The 14,935-nt window shown below is 34.0% G+C and overlaps 1 protein-coding gene across 1 annotated transcript; it reads left to right on the top strand.

Annotated features, from left to right (window-relative positions):
- Positions 1-1,612: 1,612 nt before the first annotated feature.
- Positions 1,613-6,523, top strand: LOC145622504 (uncharacterized). Its single transcript, XM_081676410.1, has 5 exons — positions 1,613-2,905; positions 3,020-3,208; positions 3,812-5,189; positions 5,286-5,901; positions 6,448-6,523. Exons 1-5 carry the CDS (start codon positions 1,613-1,615, stop codon positions 6,521-6,523), a joined length of 3,552 nt encoding a protein of 1,183 aa, XP_081532536.1.
- The last annotated feature ends 8,412 nt before the right edge of the window (positions 6,524-14,935 follow it).

Below are 14,935 nucleotides of genomic sequence, written 5' to 3' on the forward strand. Positions count from 1 at the left end.
CTCTTACTTTTTTCCACTACCAAAATATTTGTACACAATTCCTATGGTGCAATAATAAAAAACGGAGGAAGTATTTAAAACACTTTGATTTTAAATCTAACATTACAAAGTACGGAATGTAAACACATGGTAAATCTTTTTCACCCAATACTTTTACTTCACGTTAATTCATTGTTCTTGCATCAGGGAAAAGTTAAAATTAGCTTTAAAATCTAAAGCAACTTTAGCGAGTATACTTCAACAATGCCTAACATAATACAATCACAATGATTTTTTTTAGTTTTTTTTTTTAAAGAAATTTACTAGTAATTACAGCTTTTTTTTTTTTTTGAGGCAAAAGTAATTAGAGGTTAGAAGTAGAAACAACATTTATTGGTAAGGTGTAGTGGGTCGTACTAAAATGCTCAAAAGTAGCCAGAGCCCAGAAGCTGATGAATATACCACAAAATATTGCTGACGCTTAAGGACCCATGCAACATTTGGAATAATTAGTACACAACTGCACACACTATCGATTAGACCCTTGGAATTTATCATCCATCTCGAACTAGGATTGGTGGAGATTTGTTAAATACGGGTTTAGGCCGCACCAACAAATCAAGAGAGAAAGAGAGAGAGAGTCTAATTTAAAAGTCCAAGGAGGTTCCATCCCAAAATCATATGACAATAGGAAGAGTAGCTCCTTAGCCTTATAAAGTTATTAACTCTTTCTTCTTCAATCAATGTGAAACACTTACATGTGGTGATACTTGGGAGGTCTGTTGTTCAACAAGATTCCACACCTGCTTATGGACTAATTGTAGAGAAGCAATAATTGGATCTCTAATCTTCGAGTAGAATGAAGTACAAAGAGAGGAAATCATGCATCAAATGTTGTAATATCGATTGTTTTATACTCTATCACGCCTCCTCACATGAGAGTCTTTTGGGCTTGAAATACGAATGCAGCATTAACCCTCTACATAACTTGCACAAGACTCTGATATCATGTTAAAGGATCAATTCAAACAAAAATTTAAACTGATGGTTGAAGCCTATGAATATGTTTTATAATCTATCAAAAAATCCCAACATGAACTATTAAAGGGTGATGTGATTAAGGGTTTGTTCACATGAACTGAGCTGAGCTGAACTGAACTGAACTAATTGGAGCGGAACTGAACTGAACAGAACTGATTGGAGCTGAACTGAACTCAACTGAGCTGAAATGAATATTTTATGAGAGAAGGAAATTAGAAGCTGAAGTGAACTGAATTGATTGGAGCTGAAGTGAACTGAACTGAACTAAGAAAAGTGATATTTAATGGATAAGTTTTTTAATGGATATTAGGAAAGATAAATATTGTGAATATATTTTGTGATTATCTTTAGGTTATCTTGGACTTGCCCTCCAAGTATCCTACTCTATATATACTTTTGTATGTGGCCGTTTATATGAATGAGAAATACAGAGAATACTTTAAACCTAATTTAACATGGTATCAAGAGCTTTGTGAGATCCACAAAAATTTTTCCGATCATTATTTTTCATAAATTTTGTTCGTGACTGTGAGTTCTTTGACTGATTTTCATAAATTATTTTTTTAATTAATTTCTTGCGTGAGATTAAGAGATGCAAGGGGGAGATGGAGGAAAATCGAAGGTCGACTTGACCTTTCACCTAGGTTCAAGTGACGGGCCAGGTAATGTCATCACTCCGATTCAATTACGGGGAGACAATTATGATGAATGGGCTAGAGCTGTGAGGACGGCTTTGAAGGCTAAGCGGAAGTTTGGCTTTATCGATGGCTCGGTTGCAAAGCCGAGTGACTCTGAGAAAATTGAGGATTGGGTGGCTGTCCATTCTATGTTGGTGTCTTGGTTATCTAATACCTTGGATCCTATTGTCCGGTCGACTCTAGGTGATTATGATGATGCGAAGTTGCTCTGGGATAGTCTTCGTAATCGATTTTGTGTTGTGAGTGGAACTCGGGTCTGTCAATTGAAGACGGCCTTGACAGATTGCAAGCAAGGGAAAATAGAGCTGATTTCTGTTTACTTTGGCAGGATGTCAAAGATTTGGGATGAATTAACCACTTATGTTTCGGTGCCGGAGTGTAAGTGCGGGAAGTGCACATGTAACATTGTGCAGCAAGTGGAGAAATTGAGGCAAGATGATTTTATTCATCATTTTCTGATCGGTTTAGACTCCGCTTATGCGGCTTTAAGGGCTCAACTTCTAGCCCAAGAACCTTTGCCGACGGTAGACAAGGCATATCAACAGGCCATCCAGGCTGAGCGCTTGCGGGGAGGGGATGTGAATGCCCCTATTGATGATCGAAGTAATGCGGTGGCCTTCAAGTTGCAAGGGAAAAAGCCTCGTGGTGAAAATAGTGATAAATTTTGTGCTCACTGTAATAGGGAAGGTCACGATGAGTCGGGTTGCTTTCAACTCCACGGCTTTCCGGATTGGTGGGGAGATCGTCCACGTGGTGGGTGTGGACCAGGTCGTGGTGGAGGCTCGGCTGGCCGCGGTGGAGGACAGACAGGTGGCAGGGGCAGGGGGGGTGGTGCGCCTCCTGCTCGAGCAAACAAGACTGGTGGGCAGCAGCTCTCGCAGCCTTCACAAGCTGCTGCCGCAACTGCCTCAGACGGGGCAGCTCTTGCTGGAATTTCATCGGCCCAAATTCAGCAGTTACTCGATCACTTGAACTCCATTAAACCCAAGCTTCACGGTAAGCAAGATATGGGTTGGATTATTGACACCGGTGCCTCAAACCATGTGACTTGTGATGTTTCTTTATTGATGAATGCATCAAATGTGAGCCATTATCCGGTGGGATTGCCGGATGGAAATTATGCAAATGCTTCTAAATTGGGATCGGTGACATTGCAAGGAGGCTTAATCCTTAAAAATGTTCTTTATGTGCCTCAATTAAATTGCAATTTAATTTCAACGACTCAATTATGTGATGAATCGAATTGTGTAATGCAATTTACTAATAAACTTTGTGTTATACAGGACCTAACGACGAGGAAGGTGATTGGAGCGGGTGAACGAGTAGATGGACTTTACTATTTCCGGGGTGTTCCTACGGTGAAGACTTTGAAGATAAAGGTGGATGGGTCGACAAAGTTGTGGCATCAACGGTTAGGGCATCCTTCGGGAAAAGTACTTCAACAACTTCCGTTTGTGAGTCATAGTCGTAGCAAATTTAATTCATGTGATGTATGCCCTAGGGCAAAACAACATAGGAGTAGTTTTCCTTTGAGTCAAAATAAAGCTAGTCATATTTTCGAACTAGTCCATTTAGATTTATGGGGGCCTTACAAGACACCATCGTCTTGTGGTGCTCACTATTTTTTAACTATCGTAGATGACTTTTCTAGGAGTGTGTGGATTTATTTATTAAATAATAAAACGGAAGTTGAGTATATGTTTCATAATTTTGTTGCTATTGTTAGACGTCAATTTTCTCAAGAAATTAAAGTGGTTCGCAGTGATAATGGTACGGAATTCAATTCGTTGAAAGAGTATTTTTTTGACAATGGCATTTACTTCGAGACTTCATGTGTGGGCACACCTCAACAAAATGGGCGTGTCGAGAGAAAACATCAACATATTTTAAATGTTGCTAGAGCCCTTAGATTTAAAGCAAATTTGCCTATAAAATTTTGGGGGGAGTGTGTGCAAGCGGCATGTCATTTAATTAATAGAACTCCCTCTAGATTGCTTAATTATAAGACTCCTTGTGAAATTTTATTTGGCAAAACACCTTCATATGAGTATATTCGGGTGTTTGGGTGCTTGTGCTATGCATATAATTTGAAGAGTAAGGGTGATAAATTTGCAAGTCGTAGTAGGAGGTGTGTGTTTCTCGGATATCCTTTCGGGAAAAAGGGATGGAAGGTGTACGACTTGGAAACTTGTGAAATTTTTGTGTCAAGAGATGTGACATTCTTTGAGACCGACTTTCCTTTTATTGCTCCTAGAGAGAAGTCCATAAAGGTGAGTGTGAGTGGTGGAGATGTTGGGGATAGTGATGATGAGTGGTGCGTCATGATGGAGGGGGAGTGTGTGAGTGAAGATACGGGGGTGGAGAGGGAGGCAGCAAGCTCCACAACCCACCTGCGGCAGGCAGCTCCAGACCGCAGGGAGGTCGCGGAGGAGACTGCCAACCTCCCTTACCAGCACGCTGCATCATCTGCGGCTGCTGGAGCTGATGGGGGTGCTGGTAGCACGCAGCAGGGGGCTGCTGGGGGTGCTGGCAGCACGCAAACCGAGGGAGAAGGGGGTGATTGCAACACGCAAACCGAGGTAGAACAGCAGCGTCTAGAAGCTCAAAATGGGCAGTGTGAGATAGATTGTAATGCAACAAGGGACACCGAGGCCTTGGGTAAAGGCATGAGACAAAAATTTCCGAATGTGAAGCATCGTGACTTTGTGACACACACGATCCGAAATATAAGTCCATCTACATCATCTCAGAGTTCACCTGCGACATCACTTTCCTCAGGTACTGTTTACCCTATAACACATTTTATTGATTCTCATCGGTTTTCTGTGAAGCATAGAACATACATTGCTGCCATTACACGAGGAAATGAACCCAAAAGTTTCAAGGAGGCTATGAAACACGAGGGTTGGAGGAAGGCAATGGCAGATGAGATACAGGCACTTGAAGAACAGGGTACTTGGGTACTAGAGAAGCTACCACCGGGTAAAAAGGCACTTGGAAGCAAGTGGGTATACAAAGAAAAATACGATGAGCATGGGAATTTGCAGAGATTAAAAGCAAGATTAGTCATCTTTGGCAATCATCAGGTTGAAGGATTAGACTACAACGAAACATTTGCTCCGGTGGCAAAAATGGTGACTGTTCGAACCTTTCTTGCAGTAGCGGCAGTGAAAAATTGGGAAGTTCATCAAATGGACGTTCATAATGCATTTCTTCATGGTGACTTGGAAGAAGAGGTATATATGAAAATTCCCCCTGGTTTTGAGAAAGATAATTCTGACAAAGTTTGCAGGATGCAGAAATCGTTGTACGGGCTTAAACAAGCCCCTCGGTGCTGGTTTGCAAAGCTTGCTACAGCTTTGAAAAATTATGGCTTTAAACAGTCATATTATGATTATTCTTTGTTTACTCTGACAAAGGGTAAAATTCAGCTTAATGTGTTAGTATATGTAGATGATTTAATTGTTGCAGGCAACGATAAAAATGCTATGCTCAGTTTTAAATCATATTTGGGAGATTGTTTCAAGATGAAAGACCTTGGAGTGTTGAAATATTTTTTGGGGCTAGAGGTAGCCCGGAATAAACAGGGAATTTTTATTTGCCAGAGGAAGTATGCACTGGATATAATTACTGAGGCTGGCTTGCTTGATGCTAAACCTGCAGAGTTCCCTATGGAACAAAATCACAAGTTAGCATTATCCCAGGGAGAGTATTATCATGACATTGAGAAATATCGTCGCCTCATAGGGCGACTAATTTATCTGTCTGTTACGAGACCCGATTTAGCATATTTTGTACACATTTTGTCACAGTTTATGCAGAAACCCAGGATTGATCATTGGGAAGCAGCTTTGCGAGTTGTTAGATATTTAAAGAAGAGTCCGAGACAGGGTATTTTATTGAGATCTGATAGTGCATTACAGTTAGAAGGTTGGTGTGATTCAGATTGGGCAGGTTGTCCTCTCTCCAGACGATCCTTAAGTGGTTGGTTTGTGCTTCTTGGCTTGTCTTTAGTGTCATGGAAAACCAAGAAGCAGCCTATGGTGGCTCTTTCTTCGTTAGAAGCAGAATATTGTTGTATGAATGCAACGACTTGTGAATTAAAGTGGTTGAAGCGACTACTTGGAGATTTAGGTGTTCGACATGAGAATGGGATGCACCTTTATTGTGATAGTCAGTCTGCGTTATATATTGCGCAGAATCCAGTGTTTCATGAGCGAACAAAACACATTGAGTCGGATTGTCATTTTGTTCGAGATGCAATTACAGATGGGACGATTATACCTTCGTATGTTCCTACGACGGTTCAGTTGGCTGACATTTTTACAAAAGTTTTGGGAAAAGCTAAATTTGAGTTTCTACTTCGCAAGTTGGGTGTCCGAGATCCGTACTCTCCAACTTGAGGGGGGGGGTATTAGGAAAGATAAATATTGTGAATATATTTTGTGATTATCTTTAGGTTATCTTGGACTTGCCCTCCAAGTATCCTACTCTATATATACTTTTGTATGTGGCCGTTTATATGAATGAGAAATACAGAGAATACTTTAAACCTAATTTAACAATGGATAACCTTATCATTAATTGATTTAATTTTATATTCGAGTAACTTTTAATTTTATTTAAAGTAATTTTTATAGTGTACTCAAACTATATTGCAGTATTTATTGTAAACCTGTCTTATTTAAATGTTTTGTGTTAATAAGCTACTATTATTTTTCTATTTTAGAGGATTTGATGTGGCCACTGTTATTGATTGCACACGTCTTTGTGTACAATTGACTGCCAAACAGTTGGCTCTCTGAATAATTAAGTCATAAATTATCCGTAACAATTAGCAATATTAGCTCGATAAGATATGACTAATTAAATTTAGACGACAATCACCCGTGCAAGTTTCTTATTTATACGAAAAAGACCACTTCATTTGTTCTAGATGCCAAAAGAAGACTGTATAAAATGTAATATGAATATAGGGAAATTACCCTTTTTATTTATATATATATATTTTTGGGAAATTATCAATGATACCCTTCATTAAACTTTCATTACCAGCGGTACCCCTATAATTTTACCTTTATTGCTACAGTAATCATGACGTTAAACAAAAGTTAAGTTTGGTCATTTGACAGGTTTAATGGGGTGGGGAATGTGAAAATACTTAAATGCCCCTATCATTTAATCTCCCTCCAAAAATCCCAAAAGTTTTCCCTCCTTTTATTTCTTTATTTCCTAGCTTCTTTCCTATATAACCTTCACCCCCCTCTTTTTGTTTTCATCCCTTTCAGATTTTTTTATTTCTATTTTAATATCTGAAAAGATTAAAAATTTAGCAAGCTAACATGATCATATGTAAATTGAGCATAATTCAGAGCTAAATCCAACAACACTTGTAAATTGTACACAAAATCAAACAAATTCCACAAAGGTGCATACATTACCTTAAACCTAACAATTTTAACAAAATTCTCAAAATTCACTAGAGAAGTAAGAACTAATCTTTAGAATTGCAAAGAACCGCTAAATCTTCAAGGATCTTGCTTCACTCTAGCGTTAGTTAGGGTTACTTAGAAGAAGAAGAACAGGGGAGCAATTTCAAAGAAGATGAACGATAAAATTTGAAGTATTATGGTGTTGGTTGGGGTTGGGGGGGGTATTAATGAGTGGGGGGCATTTTTGTCAATCCAAGTCAGCCCATTAAACCTATCAAATGAACAAACTTAACGTTTGTTTAACGTCATGATTACTGCAACAATTAAGGTAAAATTATAGGGGTAACGCTGATAATAAAAGTTTGATGGAGGGTATCATTTATAAAAGTCAAAACTACGAGGGTATCATTGATAATTTCCCTATATTTTTTAATAAGAATGTCAATTTACTAAACTACCTTTTTATAATAATAGTTGGGTCATTTTCAATATTTACTCACTTAAATAAACATATTAATAAATAAATGAATTCATAAATCATGATAATTTTAACTATAATAAGAAACATTTTATTTTGCGGATAAATTAGTTTTCTATCGTGTGTGATTATGAATTTTGGATGAGTTTTACTCATGTTAAATTTTGACTCGAAATCTAGTACGGTTGACTTTAAACGCAGATATATCTCAAACTACAAATGATTTCGATGTGATTCAAGTTGGAGGTGATAGTTTGGTTCAAGAGCTTTCCAACGATAGGTTATATGCCCAATTCCGATAAGAAACGAAAAAGTTATGGTCGTTTTACGAAGAACTGACACTGCTGGAAATATGCTGACGAAGTACACGAACACGACCATGCCTAGTCAAAATTTCAGTTTTTGGGATCCGATTTCAGCTTAATTATTTTAGGGATGATTTCCTAAAATTATAGTAGTATCTTTTTTATGACGGCTATTTAAGTATACTTGGGGAACAATTTTAGGGTTTTATTAGGGTTTTCTTGTGTTATAAAAGAAACCTTTAGTTGATCATTTAGATCATATCTTTTGAGCCATTAGATTTAAGACTCCTTGTATTATTATCTCGTTCTTTAATTTCTCCATTATAAAGAAGAAGCTCTCGAATTCCTCACCTGTGGATGTAGGTCTAATTTGACCGAACCATATAAATCCCGTGTTCTTTATTTATACACTACTAGAAATAGGCCGAATTTCGAAGGAAATGTTTCGACGGACACGAAAATCCGTCGCAAGTCACAAAATTTCCAACGGATTTCAAACAGTTCCGACGGAAATTTTGTAGGAAAGTATGTTCCGACGGAAAAATCCGTCAGAAATAAAATAATGTTGGAAAACGCTCTTTTTCTAGTAGAGATATTCTCTATTATTTTTCTCGTTCTTATTTTTCATTGATTTGTTCCGCATTAATCAAACACAATTACACCCTTATTTACTAAGAACTCATAAATAAGTCACTTTTATTCGGTTGAAAAGAAAATTACATCAATTGAAATGCAACCTTTTCGTGAGTCACGTCTCCGGTCTCCCTAACCATGTCTACTATGCACTTTTGACTATGATGATTTTTTTTGTTTAAAATAGAAAATTAGTTTTAGTATATCGTGTAAGAATGGTAGAACTCAAAGTATATTAACCATTAAGGTTTTTGGTCCTTCCATTAATTTAGCTCCATGCTAAACAAATTAACAATTTTAAATTATAACTAACAATTAATTTTGATTGAGTTGATCCTTTAATTTATCGAACATTGTTAATTTTTCCATGTGGCACCTCTCCATAACAATAGCTTTTCATTATTCTATAAAATGACCCTTCATTCTACAATAACTACTGTTTTTTTTTTTTTTATCCTACTACGCTGAAACAAGTGAAGAAAGCTAGACATTTTCTCCATATAGTTTTCTTTGTTTCTTAGAAATTAAACCCGCTTGTAGAGCTTTATTTACTTATTCTTGCTTAATTTAATTTTATTGAACTTTATTTTTGGTTTAATCTTGCTTATTTTTGCTAAAACTTACAGAAAAAAAGATATGAGTTGATCAAATAGTTTAATTAAATCAATCTAAATTATGAGTGTGTAGTGTTGAATGTTCTTCTCATCATAGTTTTTTTATTTTATTTTATTTATTTATTTATTTAAATTTTAAATTTTAATTTTATGGAGGCCATCTCATGACTCAAATTCTAAGTATTGATTTGTGGGATTTAACAAATAACAATTGTCTTCAACCATTAAAAAAGAATAGATTATATCTTGTGTTGACTCTAACTAAACCCTATATGATGACGACCTAATATAATTTTATTTAGTAGAGCAATATGACTATGAAACATGGTGACCCATGAATATGAATATGTATGAATATGAACATGAACATAAACTTGTGAGAGATTCGGCGGTCAATTGACTTGCAATCGAACACAAAAGTTAATTGTTGATAAATAAAAAACACATAGAATTGGAGATGGAGTGCAAGTTAGTAGCCCTAGGCCCTAACCATGCGTTGTAGAGGTAGTTCTAATGCAAAAAATAACGTTTTTTTTTTGACAAGAAAAATAACGTTGGTTATTACTTGTATTTGGTAGTTGAGCTAATTAATGTTTCTCATTGCTCATGGATTAGAATTAGCGTGCCGACTAGCGAGCGATGGTGACTATTGAAGTATTTTAGTGCTATAGTTTTTGTTCCTTCATACTTCACAAATTGGTTAATTATTAATTTTAATGAGATTGTGAGAAATGAAAAAGTATTATTGAGTCTATTAAAAAAAATAAAAGTATTATTGAGTCACACGTTTTGATCAAACCTAGGGTGGAATTAAACAAGGCAGTCAACGTTTCACATCTTTATCAAACCATGATTAACTTTTATGTAAAATAGCAATATACTAATAAAAATTAAATAGATCTTATATATCCTAACTATTAGAAGGGGACTATAACCTAACCACTTAAAATTGAGTCATGAATTCGATTAGCCCAAAAGGTAAAACAGGTGGGATACTATGAACATCAAAAGGAAAAAAAAAAAATCAATACTCCGTATAATTTTTATAAGTATTTAGAAAATTAAATGAGTATTTTCACCAAAACAACTATGGTTATTTTTTATTAATGATTTTTTTTCTCTTTAATTCGGGAAAATACAAGTTAATCTGCCAGATAAACGAATTTTTGTTAATCTGATGGTATTTTTGTAAATATATTAAAAAAGCAGGGTCATTTATTCATTACTTTTGGTGAGCTGTCCAATTACTGTTTGCTTTTTACTTATACTGTTTGGTGAGGAAATTACACATGTACCCCCTCAACTAGTACATGAAAAGACACATATACCCCTCCACTGCTACTTGAAAAGACAGTTATACCTCCAGATAAACAAATTTTGTTTATTTGGGGAATTGACTGGGTATCCCTCCTTTAATTCAACAAAAAGTTTAACCTGATAGTTAGATTGATCTATATACTCCGGCCTATCACATCCTCTTACGTAACATTTGTCTCACGTTTTCTATTGATACCATATTAATAGATCAAATTAATCAAAACTTTAAGCTGATGGTTGAATCTCAAGATCAATTTATATACTCGATTAAAAATATACCAATATACTAAAAGGCAATGACCTAAAGACAAAATATAGACGAGATAATATATTTTACTTTGTACTTCATTATCATTAAAAAAATAATTGATCAAGCTAAATGACAAGAATGGTTGATGTACTTGTATTAGAATTTAGGGGGATGTGGCCTGTGGGTGTTACAGTCTTAAAGAATGTACGTGAAGGTCTTGTACTATTTTACCTCTTTCCTTTCCATAATTAAATTGATATAAATATAATAAATATTGTTTGGGCCAACAAAAAATCCAAACAAGATATTTTTTTACCAATGTATGCCTAGTATAATTCCATCATAAAATCAATTGATATTATTATGGAGTATTTTGCTAGAATGTCAAAATAAACAAAAATGAAAATTTAGACATTGAACAAGTATATACATTATACAATGTGTGCGAAACTAAAAGGTAATGTTAAAGTAAATTCATACGAGAAAAACACCCCTCGTAAAAAAGTAGGGGCAAAAAACAACGTCGTCGTTAATCAATTGCTTCGTAACATGAAGTATTTATTAGCAACAACAATCAACAACACTCCTAGAATTACATGGAAATCACAATTCTTAAAGAAAATACTAAAATCCAAAGAGTTTATGTATGCACTATGCATTTTTACATCCATTATGTATCATATGTAACATATGCTTTATTTCTCGCTTCAAGCTGTGAACATTCTAATTAAATATTAAGGTGGATCTATAATAAATAGAAAATTATGAAATCTTTATACCATCTTCCTAGCTAATCTAATTACAATTAATTAGGAACATAAAGATTATACATTTCTAAACCAACCAATCTCAAACAAGCAATACCACAAATTCGCAAGAAACTATGCCAAGCTAGCTGCCTATAACACAGACGTGACCTAGTGACCCCAGGCATGCATCTTACGGAGTACAATTTTTTTAATGTTTTTACATCGTGTTCATTGTTTAATTCATACATTCTTTCACATCACTATTTGCATATACAATGTTTGAGAAGGGGTTCACAGATTTGTAGATTTCCAACCAATTTATCAAATTGTTGTAAATTATTGATTGACAAATGTTTCAATCTCATATAAATCGTCATCATCTTGTCTATTTGCACTTAATCAATTCTAATAGTTCAACTAATACAAGCAAATCAAATATAATAGGGATGGAGATGAACAATCACAACTAACTACACTTGTGTAGCTTTACTATAACTAAAAGAGAAAACTATAATAAACTAGCACGATAAAGGGAAATTAAATAACCTAATTTCCCGAAAAGATTAATATAGACTATTCCGGCCAAAACAATTTTTTTTTTTGACATATATTGTACATAACTTTCAATCACTACGTTCTGTTTATTATTGTACACGTAGATAAGAGAAAGTAGGCATGTAGATAGTGGAGAGAGGGAGTACAGACTATATCCGGCCTAAATAGATTTTTTTTTTTTTAAAAAAAAAAAAAATCATCCCTGAATATTGACCTTAATTGATATATATATTGTAGTACATAACTTTCAATCATAAACGTTCCGTTTATTATTGCAACGAACAATCTGACTTAAAATTGAATGCATTACACATCGCAATAAACTAGTAAGGTATCCAGTTATCCACCATACCAAACGGTCCATAATAATATACAAAGACAATCAATGTTCATCGAATGTCAAACAAATGACTTTCGATTCGCATTTAGCTTCTTAAAATTAGTCTAATTTATCAATTTCTAAATCAGTTTTATATTAGTAAAGGCTTAGATTATGTTATAATCTTTCAAAAACAGTTCCATTTTTCGACGTTGAATATAATGGGCAAAGAAATTTTGAAAGGATTCTATCGTTACTGAAATCCAAGTATGTATTTGAGAATTGAGAATTCGCAGCATAAATAGTCGAAAGTTTTAATGGTTAGAAAAATTTGAAAAATACAGCCAACAAAACAATTATACCCATTTTTTACAAAACGGTCAACACCTAATATATAATGATATGTTACTGTATGAATTTTCAAAAACTTATATAAATAAAATTGTTTAAAAACTTGTATAAAAATAATTGTTCAAAAATTTATATCTAAATTTTAAAAGTTGAGATATTCAAATACTTATATGTTGTACTCCCTCCGTCCCAAATTACTTGTAACGGTTTGACTTTTTGTACTATTCAACCCTTTGACCATTTTTTTTTAACTATTACGGAGTATATGAAAGTCGTGTAAACATGTAAGATGTTGTTGGGTCTATTTTAATGTATAGTTTCTTAATATAAACTTTTTATAATTTATACTACGTATAAATATATAATAAAAGATATCAACGGTCAAACATGTGCATCAGCAATCGAAATTGGGACATAGGGAGTATCAAACGTTCAATAACTTATATTCGTCTACTATCCGGACTTACACATAACAATACCTTATTATTAGAATAGACGAAAAAAAAAAATTTGATTACTCCCTAATTTGCTAAAAGTTTTTATTTTTCTTTTGGAAAACAATTGTAGTAATTATCGCTTAAATGGAACATTATTTTACAAGTATCAAATACCACAGGTACACTTATGGATTTGAATTAACATAGCATTAGTAGTGATAGTAAATGTTGTGATATTAATAGACGTGATTAATTGTCAACAGGCAATTAGCATAATTTTGACGATAAATAATTAATTTATTAGGAGTGTTTAGTAAAGTAACGGTTGACTAGTTAATATAAGTATATTAGCTAGTCAACCATTTCAAAAGCTAGTAGTTTTAGCTTTTGACAAAAGCTATTTCTACCACTACCTTTGCTTAACACTCAATTTTTTTTGCTTATTGAGTAGTAATTTAAAAGAGTAAATATAAAATCTACTCAAAATTAAATTAAGTTAGTGTCAAACACGTTCTAAATTAATTATTGGTTTGTTCTTCAATATTTCATCTCTACATTCAAATAAAGTACTACAAGACATTAATACTTTCGTTTCTCATTTATCTATTTATTTCCTCGACATGAAGAGTTGTTAGTACTTTCTTCATTAAACATTTAAACCCCAAATTAGAGTTATTGTTCAGGTATTGATTAATTCGGTGGTTTAAAATATTAAGTTCATAACTAAAAAAACTTATCACAACACTTTGTTAAAAAACAAGAAAAATAAAAAACTCATCACAACACCATATACTTTTTAAGCCGCAAGGAGAACAAATATAACAATTTCTACTATACTCAATGTGACTCATCTATCATTTTGAGCTGAATAAAATTATTGATTTATTTTTGAAAGTGTTATTTGATAAATAAAATTTGTTTATTATTTAATAAACCGGGACAAGCTCCTCATCTATGTATATTAACTATTAAGAAAACTTGGATGTATGTCCTTAAACAATTTATTGTTGATACTAGTATTATCCATAAACAAATGCATTGTAAGATTTGTAACTCTAGAAAGCCGATTGAGTTGTTTAGGCAGTTGACCTTCTTGATGTTGCAATAATATACTTCATAATATAATTGTTGCCTCTGTATGATTACAACACCTAGATATTGAGAGTGAGAGATAGTTCAAGTGATTAAAGTTTTCTTTTTGGATTCAGGAGATCCTGGCATTGATTCTCACCCCCATCCTTGTGGCTCTCTAAACACCAAAAAAACAACACCTTGATAATGACTTTCAACAGTAATTCAACTCTTGGATTTTTATTTTTAAGAGAGAGCACAATAAAGGCGATGAGCTAGATAGGATTTGATCCCAACTTTTGGTTACCACCACCAAAACATACTATATAATCAATTAACATGCACACTAAGGGCCTGTTCTAATTTACTGAAAACAACTGAATTGAACTGATTGAAGCTAAACTGAACTGAATAAAGCTGAAATGAATTGTTTATGAGAGAAAGAAATTAGGAACTAAATTGAACTGATTGGAGCTGAATTAAACTGAACTGAACTAAATTGAAATTAAGCTGAAGAGAACAAGCCCTATGTGATGAGATCTTATGTATTTTTATTTATGAATTACAGAGTACTCACGTATCTAGTACCGTATCAAACTTCATTAATCGTGTAGTAGATTATGTTGCAGTCTTGAAGTATATATGAAAGCCAACAAGATGTTAGCTAGCTATATATATATTTTCTTATAGTAAATTTACTTTTTAC

Source organism: Chenopodium album, chromosome 3 (genome assembly GCF_948465745.1).
Source record: "Chenopodium album chromosome 3, dcCheAlbu1.1, whole genome shotgun sequence".
NCBI lineage: Eukaryota > Viridiplantae > Streptophyta > Magnoliopsida > Caryophyllales > Amaranthaceae > Chenopodium > Chenopodium album.